Source organism: Eurosta solidaginis, chromosome 4 (assembly GCF_040869045.1).
Source record: "Eurosta solidaginis isolate ZX-2024a chromosome 4, ASM4086904v1, whole genome shotgun sequence".
Classification (NCBI taxonomy): domain Eukaryota; kingdom Metazoa; phylum Arthropoda; class Insecta; order Diptera; family Tephritidae; genus Eurosta; species Eurosta solidaginis.
The window spans coordinates 223,323,849-223,348,765 of record NC_090322.1 but is presented as its reverse complement, the minus strand read 5'-3'; the positions used below and the strand labels follow the sequence as shown (position 1 = coordinate 223,348,765).

The window sequence follows — 24,917 nt, the reverse complement described above, 5'->3', positions numbered from 1 at the left end:
GTTTTTCAGCATAGTTAAAAAAAATCTCTCCACAGTCCACATGCTCTACTACAGGGCCATTCAAAACTGAAAGTGCATTTGTATTAGTGAGCGCGCAATCGTCGCGATGATCGTGCGGGTGAATTGATTTTTCATTTAGTCGCTTACTAGCATTGTTTACTATATAGTTTGGCAGCTTAAATAGAGGTTATGTTGCGAATAGAGTGGAAGGCAGTGGACTAGGCAGTCGAATGTCATATAATGAAGGAATGGTGTTCGGAGTTTTTTCAAAGTTAAAAAAAAAAAATTATAAAAGGTTTATTATAAATAAAACTATTGTTTTAATACCAACAAAAACGCCTTATATATTCTATATACATAAATTCGTAAGGATTATCTCACTTTAAAATTTGGGTTAACTAATCTAAAGTTTTTTTTTGAAACTGAGTCGAGAACTGTGCGAATTTTCACCGATCAGCTGTTAGTTGCGCTACTTGGTAAAATTTACAATGCTTACTAGTAAGCAACGAGCTAACAATAAGCATGTGTATGGCGCACAATTTTTCATACATATTTTGATACAATCTGCCGATAGCCACCAATGATGTTGCTATGCCAAGTGCCAAGCGACGACTAAAGCTGGAGACATTGGTGCTTTATCGGTAACCGTATCGGTAACCTTTTAACAGCTGATTCGACCAACCTTATGAGAATCAATGCAATCGATTATTGGTGCCGCTAAAGTCGTAACCGTATCGTAGCCAACCAATTGGGTTTTGGTTTACCGTCGTAACGATAAACAGCTGATTACGTTAGGGATACGACTACAGCGATACGACAAACGTCACCAATGACTCCAGCTTAAAGTTGGAGACATTGGTGCTTTATCGGTAACTGTATCGGTAACCTTTTAACAGCTGATTCGACCAACCTTATGAGAATCAATGCAATCGATTATTATCGTAGCCAACCAATTGGGTTTTGGTTTACCGTCGTAACGATAAACAGCTGATTACGTTAGGGATACGGATACAGCGATACGACATACGGCACCAATCACTCCGGCTTAACTCAATTAACGACGACAGAGCGAATCATATGCGTGTGAATTGAGAGGGCACAATTGTGCTATGAAATGAATGGCCCTGCTCTACTATATAGTTGGTAAAAGTAATGTTTCTCTCAATACCTTGCTATCGTTCTATGTTGTTTGGTAAGACGTTGGTCAAAGAGAAAAGCATAATACAGAGGATTCAACCGATGTGTTAGTTGGTGTCAGACAGTGAATAGGAAATACGCCCACATCATGTTCTTTGGTTCCTTTTTTAGTTCTCTACGTTGCTTTATTCCTACGTTATTAACGCAGTATATGTAGAAGAAGAATGTGTTTTATATATAAGAGGAGTAGATACAAGTAAAAAATATAGGTGCTTATTTTAAGTGGGTGGTTAAACTGTAGTATATAAGTTGCCTAACGTATAACCCTGCTACTTTATCTACTAAAAATTGAAACTATCAAAAGGCAAGGCTAAACTAAGCCGACCTTAACTGCAGCTTAAATTCACAAAGAAAATTTAAGCAAAAATTTTGCCTTCAATGTGGCTAATTAGAAATAGTTGTCTTAAAATTGACATAATTTCCTTTAATAAACCCACCTGCAAGTGGAAATTAATTGGGGTATAGAAATTTAAACGTTGAACAACGAAATACTGGATAATGCCATAAAACTATGGTACTCAGAGGTTCGTTGGGCTTTATCCTGAGTTTTTTAAAATGGCAGACCTAAAATAATTTTTCTTTTTCTTACTGGCATAAAAGGCCGCACTTTACTTTCTTAATTGGCGCTTAACCGTTTAAACGGTTATGGCCGTCCAACAAGGCGCGCCGCGACAGCCGCTTCTTCCCTCCGCCAACTGGCAAAATCTTGATATTAGGAAGTAACGAAACAATATTTTTAAAATGTATGTATTATTTAAATGTTATATTTATATATATAAAAGCAATATATGGAATATTTGTAAATAGTCGCAAAATTATTTTTATTGTTTTTTTTTTTACTTCCAGGACAATTCACAACAAATTTTTACAAAATGCGATTCCACAAACATAAAAACATCTTAAAAAATATTAATTTTCTTTATAAAAAATATTTATGAGCACAGCTCCGGTAAATTGTGATGCACCCTACTAAAGTAATTGTACATACTTAATGAATTGACAAAGATAACCAATAAAATCTTACGTATACATACACAAACAAACATAAAGATAACTTTCGATACGTCAATGAAAAAATTGTCAAAAATTTAAAACAAGCTGACTAATAGTTGACTATTTTGGGGGGATTGCGAAGATTAACTCATTTTTAGTTAACTACAAAAAGTCAGTTATTAACTGGTTGTCAACTCTAGCAATGTTGCCATACTAACAATGTGTGACAGCAAAGTAACACTTTTTACGAGACACGTGTTCTTTGAATTGTAGGCCTAGGTAATCACAGGAAACTGTCTGACCACCCTCAATTGCACAAAAGTTGAACTCAAGGCTTAAATAGTCGCTTGGCTTTCTGAGTAAATACTTACATGTCTAACCGTAGTACTATTATCTAGATAACAACTTCCGCTTGGATGAGCTGCTTAAAATTTTAGCTTACATCGAACTCCTGACAGAACATCCCACCAATCTGCCTGCTCAACTTTGGTCCCTCCGCGAAGCAATAAACCGGTCTATTGCCTTACTTGCGTCCCTTTCCCCGGTAAGCAATCGAGTGCATGACATGGGATAAACTTACACAAGCGACGGTTGCCGGCATGCATTTGCCCTTTTTCTTTTCCACTGGCCCTCCCCAAATACTTAACTCTATTACAAAGTACCCGCGATAGTCCCCCAATCGAGGGCATTCTAAAAACGAAGATCAAAAAGTTGGAGTGATCAACTTCTGTGGCAACTGATGAACCGGCTGAATATTGCTGTAAGGATTTCTATATTCCGTTGTCCACCTGTGGTCTTGCATATATGAGCCTCAAGTCAGCACAGCAAGCGTTTGGCAAACACCACCTCTTGCAGGGTAGCAAGATCCTTCTGGACGGAAGTGGATGACAGGAGATTTGCTGAAATAAATGGGTTCACTAAGGCTCATCTATCAATGGTCATTGTAGTTTTGACAGGGCACTGTACACTGTCAGAATATACTCGCGGTATGTATGCCTGTCGTTATAGGCGACTAAAATACCATATTCAAGGGGTTGTGTAGTGCAACCCTTTCAGGTTGCCAGCCAATATATAGCTTCTCCAAACCCAATTGTCGACCTCACCTATCCGTGACGAATCGTGCTTCATTAACAGCCGAGCCTTTGGCGACCCCGAACTCCTCAGGGATCTAGGGGATGGGAGGGCGGTATGGCCAAGAAAGTCGCATGTGGTCATAACAAATCGTTCCCGAGATAGTCGGGCTTGGTACCAGAACCTACCGAGGCCTGCAGGGAGTGTCCTTATCGCTAGAACAACAACAACAACCCCAATTTCCATATGGATCTATGGGGTGGAAGGGCGGTATAATCTATAAGATTTCATGTGGTCATACCAAATCGTTCCCGATATGGTCGGGCTAGTATCTTAATGGTGCTTATTGCCGGAACGTAACGGATCTGCATCCGGGAAAGGACCAACAACATCGATACCACTCCCCAAGGCGCTCGGGGAGTGTCCATATCGCTACAACAACAACATGGGTACCGAAGCGTATGCGGAATTTTTTTATTTTTTTTTTAATTATTTGATATATTTGATGTATACAAGTGAAGCTAATACATATAAACGTGTGGTGGCATTTTCATTTTCAATTAATTATGTATATATATTTTTTTGTTGGTCGGTAGGGTGTTCTCTAGTTCTCTAAACAGAGGCCGAGAAAGTAAAGCTCCACTCAGCAGGCGATATATGTACCATGAACCATGATTCAGTCACAAGAGCATTGTGGATAAGACAAGTGTGATAACTTCTCATCACCTGATTTTTTTATTGACTATCGCTGTCTCATGCTGTATCTCTTTCCATTACCCGCTGAAGATAGCCGGGGCCTATGCACCGCCATATTGAACACCCCGTCAAAACGCTGCCAAAACACATTAAAGTAGCCATATTGAACATCCTGCCAGGCAGCTGATGGATAAGATATCACACTTGTTTTATCCACAATGCACAAGAGGTTTGCTCGACTGACAAAATGTTTGACAATTGCAGCCATCTTGGTCTCAAATCGACTTGACATCCATTGACTGTGTTGTTTCTTCGCAAATGTAAGAAAAATTTTAGTAGTAGAAATAGGAGGCAAACAATTTACAATTTCCGGATACGAGCTGAACTGCACCATTCCTTATTACTACTTTTTTCGAAAATTTATTAAGTAAACCTGGACCTATGCTTAGAGCTGAACAAAGGAAATTTGCATGAAAACTAAAGCTATGAACATACAAAACACGAACCGAAATTTAAATTCATGGTTGTACGTCAAAAGCTAGACAAGAAAATCGACTCATTTAAAAATAGCATTATAAATATTATGAATTCTATAACGAAACGTTTTACTCATTTGGAATGTTAACTTATTCATTCCATATGTTCGGTACATTTTTCTCTATTTATGAAAGTATTTATGGAATCGTTTTTATATTTGGAACACTTATACACTCAATTGGAACATTTGGTCCTCGTGACGTAGTCAAACGAACGTGTTCAAAGTATTAAAAACGAACGGTTTATCCGAAAAGATTACACGAATACTTAAACGGAAAAGAGATTTTCGAAGTTTCAAAATAAATAAATAATTAATTCCTGTGTCGCAAGACAGCACATAAGTTCACTTTTCTTTCAAGGCCACAATGTAAAGTTCCAAAACAATCAGCCATTTTTTTTTTTCAGTTTATTGTTTTTGCTAAGGGAAGTATGCTATGTCGGCTGCCGGCTCGAAATCGCCATATCTCAGAATATTTTACGAAAATTCCCGATTTCAGGATTTGTCTTAAAAGCGCCCTAAATCAGAATTATGTTGAAGAACGCCTTATCTTGGAATGTTTTTCATAAACGTCCTATCTTATGTCAAAATGTTTTGAAACTATGTTCAGATGGGGTGTTTGTGAAACAAATTTTGAGGTAGTGTATTTTTTAATAATTTTCTGAAGTTCAGCGTTTTTCAAACAAATGCTGAAGGGACGATCAAAGCAATATACATTTTTAACATTACTCAAAATATATTTATTAAAAAAATTAAAAATTTCCCCAAACCCTGTTGTTATTTACAAAATTAGTATCACTACTAAAGGTAGTTTTCTAATTCTGAAGGGCATTTGAATGATTCCCCGTTTTCCGTACTACGTAAAAGCAACCCTTCCAATTTTTTTTAAATTTGGGAGTGTGAAAGCTCTGCCATACAAACCTCTGGTAATTGAATAATGTGTTGGAACCTCGAACGAAATTAAAAAAAATTTAGATTTAACCTAACCTAGATGCGAGAAAAGTATAATTTTTAAGCCGCGTATTTTAAATATTGCAACGAATATGGAAACAAGTTGCATACCTCAGCAAACCGGGAATAATTCACTAAACTCGCTTTAGATCGAGGCGTGCGAAATGGTTCATCTCGTTGGTTCAGAAGTGATTTCCGATAACCGTTCAGGAATGTGCTACGTTTTAGTACTGAAGTAAGCTGTGACTTCTAACAATGCATAAATACCCACAAGAACTACTAAACTATATGCGCATGATAAGTTATTGACCCCCAACTCATAGTTAACTTTTAGTTAGCTTATTGTTCTGCCAGATATTTCATGGAGATAAATACATTTATACACATTTAAGTACATATTGATTAAATCTAAGTACATATATAATAGAACATAAAATTTACTATTTAGAGCCCAAATCCTTAGCTTTCCCCACACACAGTTTGTTTAGCTTATAAACTAAAAAAAAAAAAAAAACAGAATAGAGCTAAAATCCTTACATATAGTACATACATATATTTATATCAATTAATCAAGTTGTTATGCAGACATATCGAAACTCATGTACATATCTGATTAAAGTACCAAAGTCGTTGCTGTCGCTCTAAGCTCAGTTAATTCTAATTGGTAATTAGCTAAGTTTAGCATAGTAGAGCACAGCTAATTTCTTTTTTTAAATTAGTTTGTGATGTCTGTATGGACAGCAAGGACGCGCTCAACGGTCATGTGACAGTTTCTGTTTCAACATAACCATTGTGTATGTAACCACTTGATGGACTACCCATTGATGATGATTTACCCCAACCATTCGAGAATGTAGAAGGCCTATCACTGGAATCTAAAATGCGCTCAAATACAGCATCCAGACGGCAATGGCTTATTGTATAGTATAAACGATGCTCGTATTGTTCTGAGAGCGTTTTCAATTCGTTAAATAAATCGGTTAAGGTAAGCGTTTTGTAATTGCGATTGGGCACCATTATATCGGGCTCAAGCTAAATTAAGAACGAGTGAGCGAGAGAAAGATAAAATGTTTTATAAAAGTGTTGAAAAAATGTTGCAAATTGAAAATTGTACTAACCTCTCGTGGTGTGCTAGCTTGTAGCTTTATACTGAATTTTAAAGAGTGTGGGTAAATTTGGAAGTCTACACACTGAGGTAAGCGATTATGAATAGCCTGCAAGTAATAATTAAAAAGTTAATGATAATTGTAATTAAAATTTGAAAGTGTTTAAAAATTGTACATATTTGTTCGAAGAAAAAACGATGCTTGAACGGAAGCCTAGCGGATCCTAAGGATAGTTCCAAAATCAGCTAATATGCGGCCGCCGTCTTGTGGCGGTAGCGTGCTTCGACAACCACACCGAAGACCCTGGGATCGAGCTCCGGGCAAAGCAACATCAACGAAAACGCCCTCTCTCAGAAAACTTTGAATAACGCCCTATATCAGCATTCGGTTGATGAACGCGCTATTTCAGAGTTTGTTTCAAAAACACCCTATCTGAACTTAAGTGCAATACATTTTGACATTAGCTGTGGAGTTTATGAAAAAAATTCAGAGATAGGGCGTTTCGAAAAATATTTTTAAAAAGGGTCTTTGCGATCTGGCTGCCTAGATAGAGCATTATTCTATTCAGCAGTCAAAATGGTCTTGAAATTATTGTAAAAAAGTTCCAACATATCACAGAGTCATTCCATTATTATATCTAGGGCTTTCGCTCTTGTTAATTAGTTTATAACAGTGCTTTACCCAAAATATTTCAAGATATTAAACCACTTCAATTCTTGTACCGTGGTTTTGGATCGGTATTTAGAGTAAGGATGCCCCATCTACACAAGGGGAAATGAACCCTAAATCTTCTGTCAAATTTCATGGCACGCGAGACGTAGTAAGTAAGCCCGCCCATGATACCACTGTGGCCATACTTTTTCTCAATCCAGAACTCAACATCCCTCAATCGACAAATGTGCGCCCCCGATACCCCAACGGAGGCTTCCCGCTGTATCTTGTTCGCCCTGTGTGTTAGATAACGACAGCCAACCTTCCTTAAGAAAGCATATTACTTTAACCCTCCTTCGGCACTGCGGTATGTTGGTCAGAACTGTACTCCTTGCAGACCATCTCCAGCCAGATTATCATTGCATTATCTATCCGTTGTAGTAGTTGTTTGTAAGTTGAAAATCTATTGATTGCTTAGGTAATATATGGCTTGGTGATCAGCGTATCCAGTGCTCCCTCCGGGTGCTGATGAGGAGGTCTTAAGCTAGTTCCGTCCATGTACTATTTTCCTTCCTTACAAAGAGAGAATTTAGTATGTGTTCCATGGACAAGAGCTTGTCAAGGGCATTCTCTGATTTTATGGAAGTAAGTTTGTATATGGGAACGAATAACTGTAATCCCTTGGAGAGCTCAAAACAAATTTTACAAGATATTATGAATTGCACAATCCATCAAATAACCCAGTAGGAAAACTAACAAAGCCTAATGTGTGATTCCATAAAATATTCCCAGGTTCCACAGTGAAAATTTGTTTATTATAGAGAAAAAATATTTTGAAAATCAAAGTTGTAGTAAACAATTCGCTTTACACATCGACGACTGGTTGGAATGTCGACTACTGAGTGGAATATCTTCCTACCTCAGCTGCAAATTCGAAATCGTCCTAACGGGTTTTTCGAATCGCCCTAACTAACAAAAAATGTGTTGAATCTATGTTCATATTGCGCTTTCTTGAATACATTTTTAAGGCAGAGTGTTGTTCAAAGAAGTTCTGAACTAGAGCATTCTCGAAACAGCAGTCGAACTAAAGTGCGACTCCACCAAACAGTCTGTATATTATCAGCCTAATTGCGAATATGTACTTCTTCCCTCGGAGTTTTTCCCATCTTCATACATTTTCAAATTAGAACAAAGAAAGTCTCCCCGGAAAGTCACTCAGAATACGGCTGTTTTTTTGTTCTTAACTCTAAAACTTGCCTTCTCGACCGATTCCTTTAACTGATTATCACCATATATCACAACATTATAATAACCACCATATTGCGTACTCAAACTCTCTGGGCTGCTACATGTCAATATTTGTCCATCCTTTAGTACGGCAATACGATGACAAATCTCATCGATCTCCGACACGGAATGTGAGGTAAGTACGACTGCACGTTGCGCTGCAAGCAATTCGTGTATCGTACGATAAACAATGCTACGTGTTAATGGATCCATATCGCTCGTCGGCTCATCCATAAGTACAACGGTGGTACGACCACAACATGTTAAGGCCACTGTCAATTTGCGACGATTACCGCCACTTAAATTCTTAACCAATACATGACGGTACGACTTCAATTGGAATGACTCGAGTATGTAGTCGATTAACTGCCAATGGTAAATCAGAAATTGAAATAAAATATTTGTCAAAATACAGTCTTATGTTTTTGTTTTTTTATATAAATAATAAATTTTAGTGTTCCATACTTTATAATTTCAAAATTTATCAAAGCAAATTTTCTTAGAATAAATTTCCCTGATAAACTCATACTAACCACTTTTATAAAAAAGCACTAAGCACGCTAAGTACAACAATATAACGCGCACTAAAACAAATACCAACCAATTAACTTAATATATTTAGCACGAATTACAAAGAAGTTGAGAAAATAAAATATATCAATAGAATTACATGAATATGAATATGGCAAATTGCTGTAAGGATTGCGATCGTTTGCAACCGCGATCGTCGGGTAGCGCACCACCACGTCCCGAATTTCAACAACCCACCATGTATGATCATTTTCAGAATTTTCAACGGTTTAAAATGCAAAAGCAAGAAGAACAAGCGATAGCGAAACGTAAAGAGGAACTACTCAAAATGAATAGCAATTTTACGAACTGGCATCCGACCGCCAGTAAGGACGGCTTTGATCAATTTAGTACTCAAGATATTGCACTATTTCGACAACAAGTGCGTTTAGCACAAAACGGTGAACGTTCAGTGCTGGAAAGTTTGGCTGCTACCACCGACGTAGGAGGCGCATCAAGTGCACTTGGCACTGCAACCGGTACAGGAACTGGCACAAGCACAGTAACTGGCACGCTCACAGGCACTGGCGCTGATGGTAAGACTTTAAAGAAGAAAGTGTCGCTTTTGACAATCTCGCATACACCCGTACAATGTCCAATTGGCGCATGTGGACGCATCATTGGTGTAACATCCGTTTTGTCGCATTATCTGCGTGATCATAGTGAAGATTTTGGTGTGCAATGTCAAGAGATTTATGGCGGCAAACGATCAGTGTTGATTTTCGATCCGACTACATTGGAGTTTCGTGATAATGTGTGTTTGGGTGTGTTGGCGTATGGTGGCGTTAAAGAAAAGTGGTAAGTTAATGGAAAAGCTCATAAAATTCTGTTTAAGCGCTTTTTTTATGCATTGCATTAACTATTTTTTGTTTTTTTTTTTTCAAATTTCAGTGCAGATCCACCCGCCCAACGCGGCATCTGCATACATAATGCTTTTCTACCGAAACCACACGAACATCTTGATGCTCATTTACCCATATTGATAATGGCTTGTCGCACTTCGTGGAGTGCTATGTTAGAGGATAAGGAACTCGAAGCTAAAGTGACAAAACCATCTAACCTGAATCAACATTTACTCGTTATTTGGTTGGTGAGCGTGCAATCCACCAAACCGATTCATTGTACTCTCACGGCATACGATAAGACAATGACAACGTCACGCAGCATAATCGCTCAAGTTCGTCAATTGAATGAATCACAAAACCCAAGCGAATTTCTGGTTAAGGATACGAATTGTTTACGTTTAAATCGTGGCGAAATTAATATACTTTCACATGATGGTAACGATTGCATTCATATGGAGGTTATGATCAATGAATATGATGAATAAATTTTTTTCTTGAATTTTTGCAAAGATACAAGAAATTACAAAAGATAAATCATGCCTTATAATAACTTTTTTTTTGTAACAATAGTTTTTTTTAGCGCTACATATATTTGTTTTTCTTTCTATTGTTATAATTCTGAATCTAAACTGCTTTTAATGAGTTATAATTTAATGTAAGCAGTGTTTCTTACCTTTTCAAGGTCAGCTACTCTTCGTAGATTGCCATAGAAGTAGATGCACTCTTCTACAGTGAGTAGCGTATCCAAAGGATTAGTTTGAGGGCAGTAGGCGATCTCGCCCTGTGAAGAAAAACAGTTTTTTATTAAACATATAGCTTAAACTTTTGTGATATAACGTTCGTTGATGATTCAGTGCGATAGGATGCGACAAATATTGTTCTTCTCTAGCACTCATATTTGGGTGATTATCAAGTACTACTTATGTACTTATGAAGATGTATGGGCAAAATGGGCATAGAGAGTGAAATATTTCCACAAAATTTTTTTTCTTGATTTTTTAAATTAACAAGCACTTAAATGTTCTATCAAAACCTGTTCTCCTTAAACGGGTTTGGCCTTCCAACAAATCATGTCAGTTCTTCGTAGCGATAGCTGATTGGAAACACCAAAGGATCTCGACTCGTTTTTCATTGAAAGTATGCGCGAACTGCTTAACCTACGCCTTTAATTCAGGGCCCAGTTTAATAGTTATTTCTTTTTTCATTTGTCCCAGGTGAAAGTTTATGGGATCCGGCCATGGATCCTTTTTATTTTTTTTTTTGTTTTCAATAAAATCCACAATTAAAAGTAAAATCCGGACTTTAATTTTATAAGTCCGAAAAAAAAACTTAAACCCGGACTTTTATTTTTTAAGGACAGAATAAAAGGGCAACGCTGTAACAGTGGAACGGCTCACCCAAATTAAACGAGTTTTTTACTAATCGATTTTCTAAAATGTTTAGATTTGAAATCTTTATGGTAATTTGCAAGTTTTTGTTACTAATACAAGAAATTTGTCATAGAAAAACCATAACAAACTCTCATAGACCAAAACTTATACTTTTCCATAGTAAGGTTAGGTTAGTATGAACTGGCCGGTCAATAACGACCTCACATTGACTGAATGTGTCCATAGTGTTACGAGAATTTATATGGAAAAAATAAAATAAAATCGTCTCATTTGGATGCCATTCCAAAGCTATAGAGCCGGACTTTTATTCTGTTCTTTAAAAATAAAAGTCCGGATTTAACTTTTATTTTTATTTCAGGAGCTTTTAGGAACAATTTCCGAATTTCAGTTGGGACCTTCTTGAAATAAGTTTGGTACCATTGTTTAATGAATTCGATACCGTTTCTCAATGATGGCGATACTGCTTCAGCAGCTTTTACGGGGATGGTTCGAAACTATTTTTTATCTCGCGAACTTTTTGTGGTTATTTTAGGATTGGTTTCTGGAATTGGAACCATGGTGGATAAGACAAGTCAAAATTACAAATAGAATGGATCACCTGATTTTTAAAGTGACTATCGTGGTCTCATCCTGTATCTTTTTCTATAACCCGCTGAAGATAGCCGGCCGTATGGCCCACCATATTGAATATCCTGTCAAAACGCTGCCAAAACGCTACAGCGTGACATCCTGTCAGGCACTTGACGGATAATATATCACACTTGTTTTTTTCCACAACGATTGGCACTGCTGGACCAAGCAACTTCAAAGCTCTAGAACAATTTTCAAATTTCAATTAGAAATACATAAGTTTTTCTAAGTGAAACAATTTCCAATTTCCAACAATTTTCAATTAGAAATAACTTTGTCTACGTGGGGTCGCCCATCAGTGCTTTGGCAAACACTCCAAGTGTATTTCTGCCATGAGAAGCTGATCAGTAAAAAATTCAGCTGCATTACAGCTACCATTCGGGGTCGGCAGAAAACACGTAGGTTTCGTTTCGCAAATTCGTAGGAAACATTGAAAAAGGAACATGACGCAAATTGGAACAAAAGCTCGGCCTCAATCTTCTCTCGCGCCAAGAACTTATTTATTTTTTCAGGGCCATGCCGGGGAACTTCGGCATTATTTCGGTCCAATTTGAGAATAGTTTCGGGAATTCGGAAAATGTTGTCGATTTTGGAGGTACTTTAGAATGTTTTCGGGAAATTTTGCCATTTACTTCCGAACTTATTTTAAATTGATTTAAAACTTTTCGGGATCGTTTTCGTGATTGCTTTAGGCAAATTTTTTACTTCTCTAATTTTCAGGAATTAGTAGATCCAATACCTATAAAGGCATGCCCTCATTTATTTCCAAAGGTATATTTACAAAAACATAGTTCTATATACTTATTTTTTTGTCGTTCCGATTTTAGTTTGGTTCTTCAGTTTTTAGTAAGTTTTCGCCTACGATTTTAAAAGGTGTTTCTGTTTTGATGTGGTTTGTGCGGCGAAAATTTTGCCAAAATAGGTATTTAGAGAATAGATGGTACAAACTGTAATCCCGAATGGATGACAGTTCCATGCCTTCAGCGATATAGAACTCTGGATAGTACTAGGAGAGAAGTTTTCCCCAGTCGTATGTTGGACATGTATGAAATGATGGTCAAGTCGATACTCCTCTATGAAGTAGATATTGGTGGATTGCGTAGAGATCGATGTATAGCAGCTGTTTGCCAAGCAGCTACTATGAAGCCTATCTGACGCCATACATCTCTTCAAAGCTTACTCAATCTTCAAACGGATATATTCTACAATCCTTAGGATCAAATAACGGCACAACTAGCATCAAATATATGTTAGGAAACATCAGTCTCAGCTCTCGACCGGTTTGGTAAGCTTCCGAGGGTATTTCTGCTATTAAAAGCTCAGCATGAAGGCATCCGTTAAAACAAAACCAATTCTGAGTCTATATAAGACATTTAGGCCAACCAATTTGTAGAAAACTTAAGAAGCAAGTCCTAGCAAATTTTTAGAGCAGCTCACATCTTATCTTCTCGTAATTATATCGCGACGAGATATTAATATTAGACTTGGACGCACCAAGTGGTTTTATTGCTACCTATGCTAAACATATTTAGTCTCACAAGGGAACGTTGGTAAAATTAAGCCAAATTTGGCTGACACCAGCTAATCCATTATATCACGACTTGCGCCCGAGCAGTCATCAGTATAGCCGATATTTTTTAAAAAGGAATTCCTGTTTTTTGGAATGAATACAAGATCTGGTAAGTGGTTTTTGTAAGGAAACTCACGAGCTGAAATTTTTGTTTTTCCCCACAGTGATGGCGATGCCGTGTCGTGATAAAAAGTCTTTTGTCTCCACACTCTTCCCCATTAGCTACAAGTCAGGGCATTATGCCTTGGGTTGGAGCGCTACTTTCGATCCTTTATATAGATGCGGTATACTGCAGAGCCTCACCTGCTACATTTGAGTATGAAACGTTCATATTTCTACCAGTATTCGCCTAGAGTTGGTCAGGTTGACAATTGTGTTTGGGAAGCTGTGAATGTTAAAGCTTGGTATTGCGCTTAGCATCCCATTGAATACCGCAAGCTCTTTAAAACAAGTTTCAAGAATTCTAAAGGTATTCACCCGGCAAAACTCACAACCTTAACCTTATCTCAGTGATTTTTTACGTTTATGACTACTTCTCGTAGTACACATTCGAGTTTACAGCTGTAAAAGGAAGTATTTTATGATAGAATTATTACAGCTCCCTTCCATGTAATATGCGAAAGAAATTCCAATGACTTAACAAATATCGACTTACATTGAAATAATTGACCGCTCCTACATTTGGCTGCAACTCTCCGGATAGCATTTTGAATATCGTCGATTTTCCAGTGCCATTTTTTCCCAGCAACCCAAAGCATTCGCCCGCTTTTACGGCAAATGTCACATTCTTCACAACATACTGGCCACGATCATAGGCTTTGCACAAATTGTCCACCTTCAATACTTGTGGGGTATCATCTTTCTCCGCGCGTTTGAGTGAATTTTGTATAGACACAATTTTTAATTCTTCCACTTGCCTTTTCTCAATTTCCTGATAGAAGGGTAGCCGACTCAATACCGATTCATGTATCTCATACATTTTACCATTTTCCAATAGTATATTCAATATTATGAAGAAAATACCAAGTACAAGGAGGGCAATCATGTGAGGTTTCAGTAAATCACTCGTCACAGGATGTTTGTATGAATCAATGTCGTAACGTTGGAATACTAATGAAACCATATAATTTTTGCATATCTCCAAGAGGCCATCACCTAAAGCATGTTGCGGAAAGATAAGGAAGGCACGATTTAAGAAGTAACGCCAATCGTCCCAAATTGGTCCATCTCCGATGACGCCCAACAAAATGATGATGGCCATAGTGAATAGCGGTATAATGATGTTCATGCAGAAAATGGTAACGATTGCGACGCTAGAATCGTTGAAACACTTTTCAAAAACATGTACACCAGGAATGCAGGCAAAACTGAAATGATGGAAGGAAATATAAAAAAAAATATATGAGCATAAGCCACATCCTTACACCAAACTTACGCAAAAAGTAGCGCCAACACGAAAATGCCCAAAACATTTTGACGTGCAACAAAAACTGGCAATCCGAAAGCAAATATAATCACACCACACACCAGCATGGCAAGAATCATAACCTAGAAATAACGGTGATTGCTTTAGTATAGAGATTTTTTTGTTTATCTACTTAAAAACTACTAACTAAGTAGTCCCAAACGAATGCCACTCCCCAATAGGTCGCCAAATTTACACCACAAAGTTTTTGTTGTAGTTTTTCACCATTAACCCGTTCATTGACTAAAAACACTGAGGATACAGCGACAACTAAACTGAACGCAATTAGTAGTATGAAGACCATTGAAGAATCTCCCGCTTGTCGTAACCTGTGAATAGAAGATACAGAAAGTAAAGTAATATCAGCAATGACAATAAGGGACATTGGATGTCCTTAATAAAAAATAAATAATGCTACAGTCAGTAAGGCTCTGCCAAATGACGTTGAGCAACACCACCAGCTCCGAAAGAACTGGGAAGAACCTCTCCAAGCCTTTCGAAACCAAAAAGGACCCTTTCGTGCGATTTCTTTAACACCATACTAGAGAAGATCATTCTAGCAGCAGAACTAAACCATATTAGTTATGGTTGCCAGACGTCCCCACTTTCGGGGATTTGTCCCCGATTTCGACGATTTGTCCCCGCGTCCCCGCTTATACTCTAAATGTCCCGCTTTTACTATAGCATTTTAGATATAATTTCAGTTTACGATGATCTCCTATCAAAAATGGATGAACGACAAAAATCGAATTTTATTCCATAGCTGTAAGGAAGAATTTGGCACAATTAAGAAAAGATGGAAAGGACCATGCTTGCGACGAATTTTTTGGCAAAAATCGATATTGTTTATTGTGAAACATTAGAATATCTGAAACTTTGGACGTCAGGATTTTCGGAATTCAGAGTTTTCAAATGGTTGGATTTCACAACAGATCATAATTTGCAATTTAGTGAAGTAGAACCATGCCTCTTTTATTTGCTTGAAAAAAAAAAAGTGACCATCAATGATTCTTTGTTACATGATCAAATAGTAAATTTGAGAAAATTTTTGGAATCCAAGGCCGATGATCACGATTTTTTTGCACAAAAGTCTGCAAGCGCCAAAATGGCTGCGTTTTGTTCAGCTAATAAAGATGACGAAGGATATTCGGAAGTGCTCAAAATTGCTCAATTTTTCTATTCAATAACCATGTCACAATGCGAACTGCGAAAGAATTTTCTCCTTAATAAGCTCGCAATGGACAAAAGAAAGAAATCGTTTGACTATTGAAAATGTTGGGCACATCATTCGAGTGAAGTGTAATTTTTCAGATTTTACATGTCTCGAGTTCCAAAAAATTTTAAACCTTCCTGAGAATGCTGAACTTTTGAAAAAAATCAGCAATTCCCAGAAATATGTCGGGAAGTCCTGACAGAAAAAGAGCACCAGATTCTTGAAATTAGAAGTAAGAAAAAATTATGTATAAATAATTATCTGTAATAAACAACATGTTTGGGCGAATTGTTAAATTATTTAAAACAGAGCCGGCCAAAAGTTGCACATTGTGCAATTTCAGTTCGTATTTTCACACAGCCACTAACGATGTGCGATCACGATCGTTCGCTTTCGTTTGTCACTCACTAAAATCAACAGCGAATGCAAAAGGAAAAGTCAATGGTACTTTTTGGGCACATAATAAAAATAATATGCTGCAATGTTAAAGTGACTTTTAATACGTTTTAGTTAGTATTATTAAGTTACTTTGAACATACATATTAATATTGACAATTTAAATATTAATAATTAATTAATTATTAATAAATAATGACAATTTAATATAAGTAACTTTTTATACGTTCTACTTAGTTTTATTAATTTTAATACATTTTTTTTATTGAATAACTTTATGTTTTGAAAATATATATTTCTATCTTTACATTTACTTTGTTTTGTAGTTCTTTCTTAATGAAAAAATGATTTTTTTAAGTAAATTTTGCATTGAAGAAACACCATACTTTCTTTTATAAAAAAGTTTTATCTGGGTAGCTCGACCTCCGCGTTCTTATTTATATGAATATAAGTAAGTATTGTTAGGATTAGCTTGAAATCAAATAACCAGAGTCCTTTTAAATTTCGAACTTCACAGTCCACATTTTCCTTTAGCACACTGTGGGGAGTTGTCACTCAATTTTTACACGCGCTTATGCATTTGTTTTAGTATTTGTGTGGCCGGCTCTAGTATAAAACAAAGCCGGCCAAAAGTTGCACATTGTGCAATTTGAGTTCGTATTTTCACACCGACACTAACGATGTGTTATCACGATCGTTTGCTTTCGCTTGTCACTCACTAAAATCAACAGTGAATGCAAAAGGAAAAGTCCATGCTACTTTTTGGGATAATAAAAACAATATGCTGCAATGTTAAAGTGGCTTTTAATACGTTTTAGTTAGTATTATTAAGTTCCTTTGAACATACATATTAATATTGACAATTTAAATATTAATTATTAATAAATATTGACAATATAATATAAATATATTTTTATACCTTCTATTTAGTTTTATTAATTTTCATAAATGTTTTTTATTGAATAACTTTATGTTTTGAAAATATATATTTCTATCTTTACATTTACTTTGTTTTATAGGTCTTTCCTAATGAAAAGTTTAATTTTTATACTCAGTTGAGCAGAGCTCACAGAGTATATTAAGTTTGATTGGATAACGGTTGGTTGTATATATATAAAGGAATTGAGATAGATATAGACTTCCATATATCAAAATAATGAGGATCGAAAAAAAATTTGATTGAGCCATGTCCGTCCGTCCGTCCGTTAACACGATAACTTGAGTAAATTTTGAGGTATCTTGATGAAATTTGGTATGTAGGTTCCTGAGCACTCATCTCAGATCGCTATTTAAAATGAACGATATCGGACTATAACCACGCCCACTTTTTCGATATCGAAAATTTCGAAAAACCGAAAAAGTGCGATAATTCATAACCGAAGACAGATAAAGCGATGAAACTTGGTAGATGAGTTGAATTTATGACGAAGAATAGAAAACTAGTAAAATTTTGGACAATGGGCGTGGCACCGCCAACTTTTAAAAGAAGGTAATTTAGTAGTTTTGCAAGCTGTAATTTGTCAGTCGTTGAAGATATCATGATGAAATTTGGCAGGGACGTTACTCCTATTACTATATGTATGCCTAATAAAAATTAGCAAAATCGGAGAAGGACCACGCCCACTTTAAAAAAAAAATTTTTTTTAAGTAAAATTTTAACAAAAAATTTAATATCTTCACAGTAATAAGTAAATTATGTCAACATTCAACTCCAGTAATGATGTGGTGCAACAAAATACAAAACTAAGAGAAAATTTCAAAATGGGCGTGGCTCCGCCCTTTTTCATTTAATTTTTCCAGGATACTTTTAACGCCATAAGTCGAACAAAAATTAACCAATCCTTTTGAAATTTGGTAGAGGCATAGATTTTATGATGCTAACTGTTTTCTGTGAAAACGGGCGAAATCGGTTGATGCCACGCCCAATTTTTATACACAGTCGTTCGTCTGTCCTTCCGCATGGCCGTTAACACGATAACTTGAGCAAAAATCGACATATCTTTAATGAACTTAGTTCACGTACTTACTTGAACTCACTTTATCTTGGTATGAAAAATGAACGAAATCCGACAATGAGCACGCCCACTTTTTCGATATCGAAAATTACGAAAAATTAAAAAAATGCCATAATTCTATACCAAATACGAAAAAAGGGATGAAACATGGTGAGGTAATTGGATTGGTTTATTGACGCGAAATATAACTTTAGAAAAAACTTTATAAAATGGTTGTGACACCTACCATATTAAGTAGAAGAAAACGAAAAAGTTCTGCAGGGCGAAATAAAAAACCCTTAAAATCGTGGCAGGTATTACATATATAAATAAATTAGCGGTATCCAACAGATGATATTCTGGGTCACCCTGGTCCACATTTTGGTCGATATCTGGAAAACGCCTTCACATATACAACTACCACCACTCCCTTTTAAAACTCTCATTAATACCTTTATTTTGATACCCATATCGTACAAACACATTCTAGAGTCACCCCTGGTCCACCTTTATGGCGTTATCTCGAAAAGGCGAACACCTATAGAACGAAGGCCCACTCCCTTTTAAAAATATTCATTAACACCTTTCATTTGATACCCATATCGTACAAACAAAGTCTAGAGTCACCCCTGGTCCACCTTTATGGCGATATCTCGAAAAGGCGAACACCTATAGAAGGAAGGCCCACTCCCTTTTAAAATACTCATTAACACCTTTCGTTTGATACCCATATTGCACAAACGAATTCCAGAGTCACCCCTGGTCCACCTTTATGGCGGTATCTCGAAACGGCGTCCACCTATGGAACTAAGGATTACTCCCTTTTAAAATACTCATTAATACCTTTCTTTTGGTACCCATATTGTACAAACAAATTCTAGGGTCACCCCTGGTCCACCTTTATGGCGATATTTCGAAACGGCGTCCACCTATAGAACTAAGGCCCACTCCCTTTTAAAATACTCATTAACACCTTTCGTTTGATGCCCATATTGTACAAACAAATTCAAGGTCACCCCTGGTCCACCTTTATGGCGATATCTCGAAACGGCGTCCACCTATGGAACTAAGGATTACTCCCTTTTAAAATACTCATTAACACTTTTCTTTTGATACCCATATTGTACAAACAAATTCTAGGGTCACCCCTGGTCCACCTTTATGGCGATATCTCGAAACGGCGTCCACCTATGGAACTAAGGATTACTCCCTTTTAAAATACTCATTAACACCTTTCTTTTGATACTCATATTGTACAAACAAATTCTAGGGTCACCCCTGGTCCACCTTTATGGCGATATCTCGAAACGGCGTCCACCTATGGAACTAAGGATTACTCCCTTTTAAAATACTCATTAACTCCTTTCTTTTGATACCCATATTGTACAAACAAATTCTAGGGTCACCCCTGGTCCACCTTTATGGCGATATCTCGAAACGGCATCCACATATGGAACTAAGGATTACTCCCTTTTAAAATACTCATTAACACCTTTCTTTTGATACCCATATCGTACAAACACATTCTAGAGTCACCCCTGGTCCACCTTTATGGCGATATTTCGAAACGGCGTCCACCTATAGAACTAAGGCCCACTCCCTTTTAAAATACTCATTAACACCATTCGTTTGATACCCATATTGTACAAACAAATTCTAGAGTCAACCCTGATCCACCTTTATGGCGTTATCCCTAAATGGCGTCCACCTATAGAACTATGGCCCACTCCCTCATAAAATACTCTTTAATGTCTTTCATTTGATACACATGTCATACAAACACATTCCACGGTTTCCCTCGGTTCATTTTCCTACATGGTTATTTTCCCTTATGTTGTCACCATAGCTCTCAACTCCATAGCTCTCAACTCAACAACAACCACCACTCCCTTTTAAAACCCTCATTAATACCTTTAATTTGATACCCATATCGTACAAACACATTCTAGAGTCACCCCTGGTCCACCTTTATGGCGATATTTCGAAACGGCGTCCACCTATAGAACTAAGGCCCACTCCCTTTTAAAATACTCATTAACACCATTCGTTTGATACCCATATTGTACAAACAAATTCTAGAGTCAACCCTGATCCACCTTTATGGCGATATCCCTAAATGGCGTCCACATATAGAACTATGGCCCACTCCCTCATAAAATACTCTTTAATGTCTTTCATTTGATACACATGTCATACAAACACATTCCACGGTTTCCCTCGGTTCATTTTCCTACATGGTTATTTTCCCTTATGTTGTCACCATAGCTCTCAACTGAGTATATGTTCGGTTACACCCGAACTTAACCTTCCTTACTTGTTTTAAGTAAATTTTGCATTGAATAAACATCATACCTTCTTTTATAAAAAAGTTTTATCTGACTAGCTCGACCTCCGCGTTCTTAGTTCTACGAATATAAGTAAATATAGTCAAGATTAGCTTGAAATCAAATAACCAAAGTCCTTTTTAATTTCAAACTTCACAGTCCACATTTTCTTTTAGCACAATGTGGGGACTTTTCACTCAATTTTTACACACCTTTATGCAATTGTTTTAGTATTTATGTGGCCGGCTCTGATTTAAAATATTCCCCTACCCTTTATACATTTTTTTTCAGTTGTCTGGTGCAATTGCCCGCATTCTCGCCTTGGCAGCCACGACGGATATAAATTCGAGATTGTCAAGGATTTTGTCTATTTGGGAACGACCATTAACAGAAAAAGCAATATCAGCTTAGAAATCAAAGGAGAGCAACTCTTGCCAGCAAGTGCTATTTTGAACTGGGTATGCAATTAAAAAGTAAAGTGCTCTCTCAAAGAACAAAAATCACGCTCATGGACGGTGTCGAGACAAGATGAGATAGCTCTTGAAGTGTTTGAGAGAAAAGTTCTCCGGAATATGTATGGTCCTGTCCGTGATACCAACGGCGAGTATCGTCATGCATTCGCACATTACTATGGAATTCCTACACTAATTAACAAACAGCTACAGGAACAACGACGACGTGCTTGAAGGGGCGAAGACAGCAGCGAAAGTTTTATAGAATGTGAGTTAAAGAGCAACCAGGCTCGAGAATATTGGCTGTGACTGTAACTCTGGAGAACTATAAAGGTGCGTGCACACTAAGCGGCGCGACATGTAGCGGCAGCGGCGAAGTGCTCCGAATAAATACATGAAAAGAATATATTTCCGCGTATTGTAGTGCAACTCTGTGTGTTTTTAGCTTAAAAGGTCGCACGGCGCATGGACTAAACTTATGCTTGGTTTTCACTAGATCCAATTTTACCACATTCTTGGCCATATCAAGAAAACGGCTTGACATTAAAACGTCAAATACATTTGGCGTCCGTTTTGACTACAAAGGACAATTAAATTGATCAATGAGTGAAAACGACAACTGTCCTACTGTATGCTGAATTTTATATTAAGATTTAATTTTCACCTTATGAAAACCAATCTGAGATGCTATATCAAATGAGAAAGCCCATGATCTACCTCCCCCTACTCCCTTAGATTCCATAACCCCCCACACCACAAGATGGTTAAAAAGATCAAAAGATTGACAAAAGATGACTCCTGAATGGAATGTCACCCTATCTAGCCAGCCCTTTCAAAAACAACTTATTTCAGGGAACTTTTGAATAACGCCCTATTTAGGGATTTTTTTCGAAAACGCCCATCTCAGAATTCCATTGAAAATGCCGGATTGCGCCTATAAGGCGATAACAAATTTCGATATTGTTTGTTACCGAGAACAAGCTGATGAAACTGATGGCCATGAAATAGTAGCGACATGGCTCCGAAAGTCCCAAAGCAGTTTCAAAATGGCTTCAATATTTTTTTGAAATGGCCCCGAAATAATCTTGAAAATACATAGTTCCGAAATAATATCGAAGTAGATCCGAAATGAACCAGCATATATCCGAACTGATCCCAAAAAAGTACGTACATCACGAAAAGGTAACGAATTTGATACAGAATGATACCAAAGTCATTCCAAAAAGTTACAAACAGAAACGAAATTGTTCGGAAAAGATCCCCAGTTGATACCTTAACAGTCCAGACAAAATTATAAAAATATCCTATACGAATTTCCAAAAATACCACAACTTCAAAGAGACCGTTTCGAAAACGCTCTATATCAGATAACATTTAAATAATGCCCTATTTCAGAATTTGCTTTATCTCAGAAGTCGATTAACGGTCCAGACAAAATTATAAAAATATCCTATACGAATCTCCAAAAATACCACAACTTCAAAGAACCCGTTTCGAAAATGCTCTATCTCAGATAACTTTTAAATAATGCCCTATTTCAGAATTTGCTTTATCTCAGAAATCGATTGAAGAACGTCCCATTTCCGAGATTGCTTACTCATCAAACTTCACGAGTACTTGGTATTCACCCTGTTTTTGTACATATCTTGCATACATCCTACATTTTCATTTTGCATAGAACTCCGAGCTCTGGTTGCTAAGATACTTAAAATAAATCCTAATCCACTTAAATACTTACACAGACGTTGTAGTTAATTCCGCTACCGCAAGCTTCCACGGTTCATTCAATGTTGTAATACTAAAATTATTGTCGCCCAGCTCTACTTGCAATAACTTCGTATTTAAATCGTTTAACCAAGCCATCATTGCATGATAACCTTTGTTGTTGTACCAAACAATAGCATTTGTATCATTAAACGAATAACCGCCATAACGTTTCTCATGGTAACTCTTAGTAGTATCCAATATCCAGTAGAAAGCATCACTGGAATTTGTAAACTCGCGACATGGACTCTCAACCGAACATTGCTCTGACAAACCATCATAAGTGCCCATTGTTAAAGTTTTATTCACTTCAATACTAAACGTTTGTGTCGTTTTCGGATATAAATCGCGTGTAAAACTAATTGTTTTATCATAATCATCTTCCAAACGATATGTAACGAACCACATTGCGAGCAATTCAAATAGAGCTGGCAGCACAATAACACTCAATAAAATGCGATAATTGCGACTAAAATGTATGAAACGTTTCCAAAAAAGATATTTAATTGCAGCAATGAAACTCAGTGAGCTGCTATGTACAATATTGGAAATATTTGAGGTATTCAATTGCACCGGTTTCAAACCCAAATTGGTTTGAAGTATATTGTTGCTATCATGTCTGTTGTCTTTGTGTAGCTCTGTGAATATTTGCTCTAAATTTCTGCTCTCGACGCGTAAATCAGATATTTGTCGACGAACTTGTAAATTTTGTAAATAATTCAAGAAATTTATAGAACTTTTAGATCCATTCAAATCGTATGTCACTTGCAAGCGGAGATTACCGCTTTCTACCCAATTTGGTTCCACGAAGTTAGTTAGCGTATCTCGGCCGTTAGAACGGATCTCGGTTATAGCTTCAGTATCGTTGCAATGAAGTAAAACATCAAAGCCAGATGTGCTGTATTCCTTGATTGTTTCAGGGTTGTGTTTTGCTATGATTCTTCCCTAGAGGGGAAAATGTAAATAAATAACGGTAAGTTTATGATGCATTGAAGATTTTAAAACAGATAGAGATAGTAGAAGTTATGGAAGTATGAGTAGAAGGCCACTTCATCTTAGCATCCTATAGAAGACATTAAAAAAAGGGCGCTTAAAAATTATTTTGAAGAATGCCTTCTCCCAGAATTGCATTAAAAAACACTCTATAACAGTTTCAAACATACTCCACCTCATCCTTGACTATGTTGGGTTTATTCTGAGATTGGGACGTTTTCGAACAGGCAGCCGAATGATTTTCTTCACAGTCGAAGATATTGTAGTTTTTACAAAGAATATTTGTGGGCGTAGCCCTAGTGAGCGCAGGCCTAAAATTGTGAAAGTTAATCTGCTAAATTATTAAAACAGTGATACCACAAAAAGAGTGAGCTTTAGTATAGTGGATTATTATTATAGTGAGGTGACTCTCTGCAACTCGAACTATCATTAGGAGTGTCCGGGTGTAATATGAACAAACAACAGTTAAGCTCTTGCATTATTCATGTATAAGCCACTGTGCAAGGCATTTTGAGATATAGCAAGTGTGGTTGTAGAGTTAATGATTCACTTTACAGAGTTTAATAGGCATTAATGCTATCGAAGTGGATATCAATCAAACCTTGCCCACAGTTAAGGGACTTAAAAGGGCCGTTCCATCCTATATGTTTGGCTCTCTCACTGCTCTCGCTAATAGAGAATCATTGTTCACTGTAAGTTAGCTGAGTGTTATTCCATTTACAGTAAAAACACATGCCGATCATTTGGATGTTCTTCTTCTTCTTGTAGCAAGTCCAAAGAAGGTTTATTTTTTAATAGGGTTTTAGTAACAAGGTTTTACATA

At 36.8% G+C, this 24,917-nt stretch overlaps 2 protein-coding genes across 8 annotated transcripts in view; one reads left to right on the top strand and one right to left on the bottom strand.

Annotated features, from left to right (window-relative positions):
* Positions 1–1,930: 1,930 nt before the first annotated feature.
* The window catches only part of ldd (lipid droplet defective), a 149,734-nt gene continuing 126,747 nt past the window's right edge, over positions 1,931–24,917 (bottom strand). For all 7 annotated transcript variants that reach the window (XM_067784848.1, XM_067784844.1, XM_067784846.1 and 4 more), the window contains 8 exons: positions 23,076–24,046; positions 15,107–15,287; positions 14,929–15,041; positions 14,149–14,860; positions 10,576–10,683; positions 8,458–8,853; positions 6,562–6,657; positions 1,931–6,475 (listed from right to left, as the gene is read on the bottom strand). In XM_067784848.1, the coding sequence (XP_067640949.1) occupies positions 6,203–6,475; positions 6,562–6,657; positions 8,458–8,853; positions 10,576–10,683; positions 14,149–14,860; positions 14,929–15,041; positions 15,107–15,287; positions 23,076–24,046 (2,850 nt within the window). In that variant the 3' untranslated portion in view covers positions 1,931–6,202. The remainder of the gene's footprint in view (positions 6,476–6,561; positions 6,658–8,457; positions 8,854–10,575; positions 10,684–14,148; positions 14,861–14,928; positions 15,042–15,106; positions 15,288–23,075; positions 24,047–24,917) is intronic.
* LOC137251010 (uncharacterized) lies at positions 8,943–10,422 on the top strand. Its single transcript, XM_067784852.1, has 2 exons — positions 8,943–9,855; positions 9,949–10,422. The coding sequence occupies exons 1-2, from the start codon at positions 9,158–9,160 to the stop codon at positions 10,385–10,387; spliced, it is 1,137 nt and encodes a 378-aa protein (XP_067640953.1). The 5' UTR covers positions 8,943–9,157; the 3' UTR covers positions 10,388–10,422.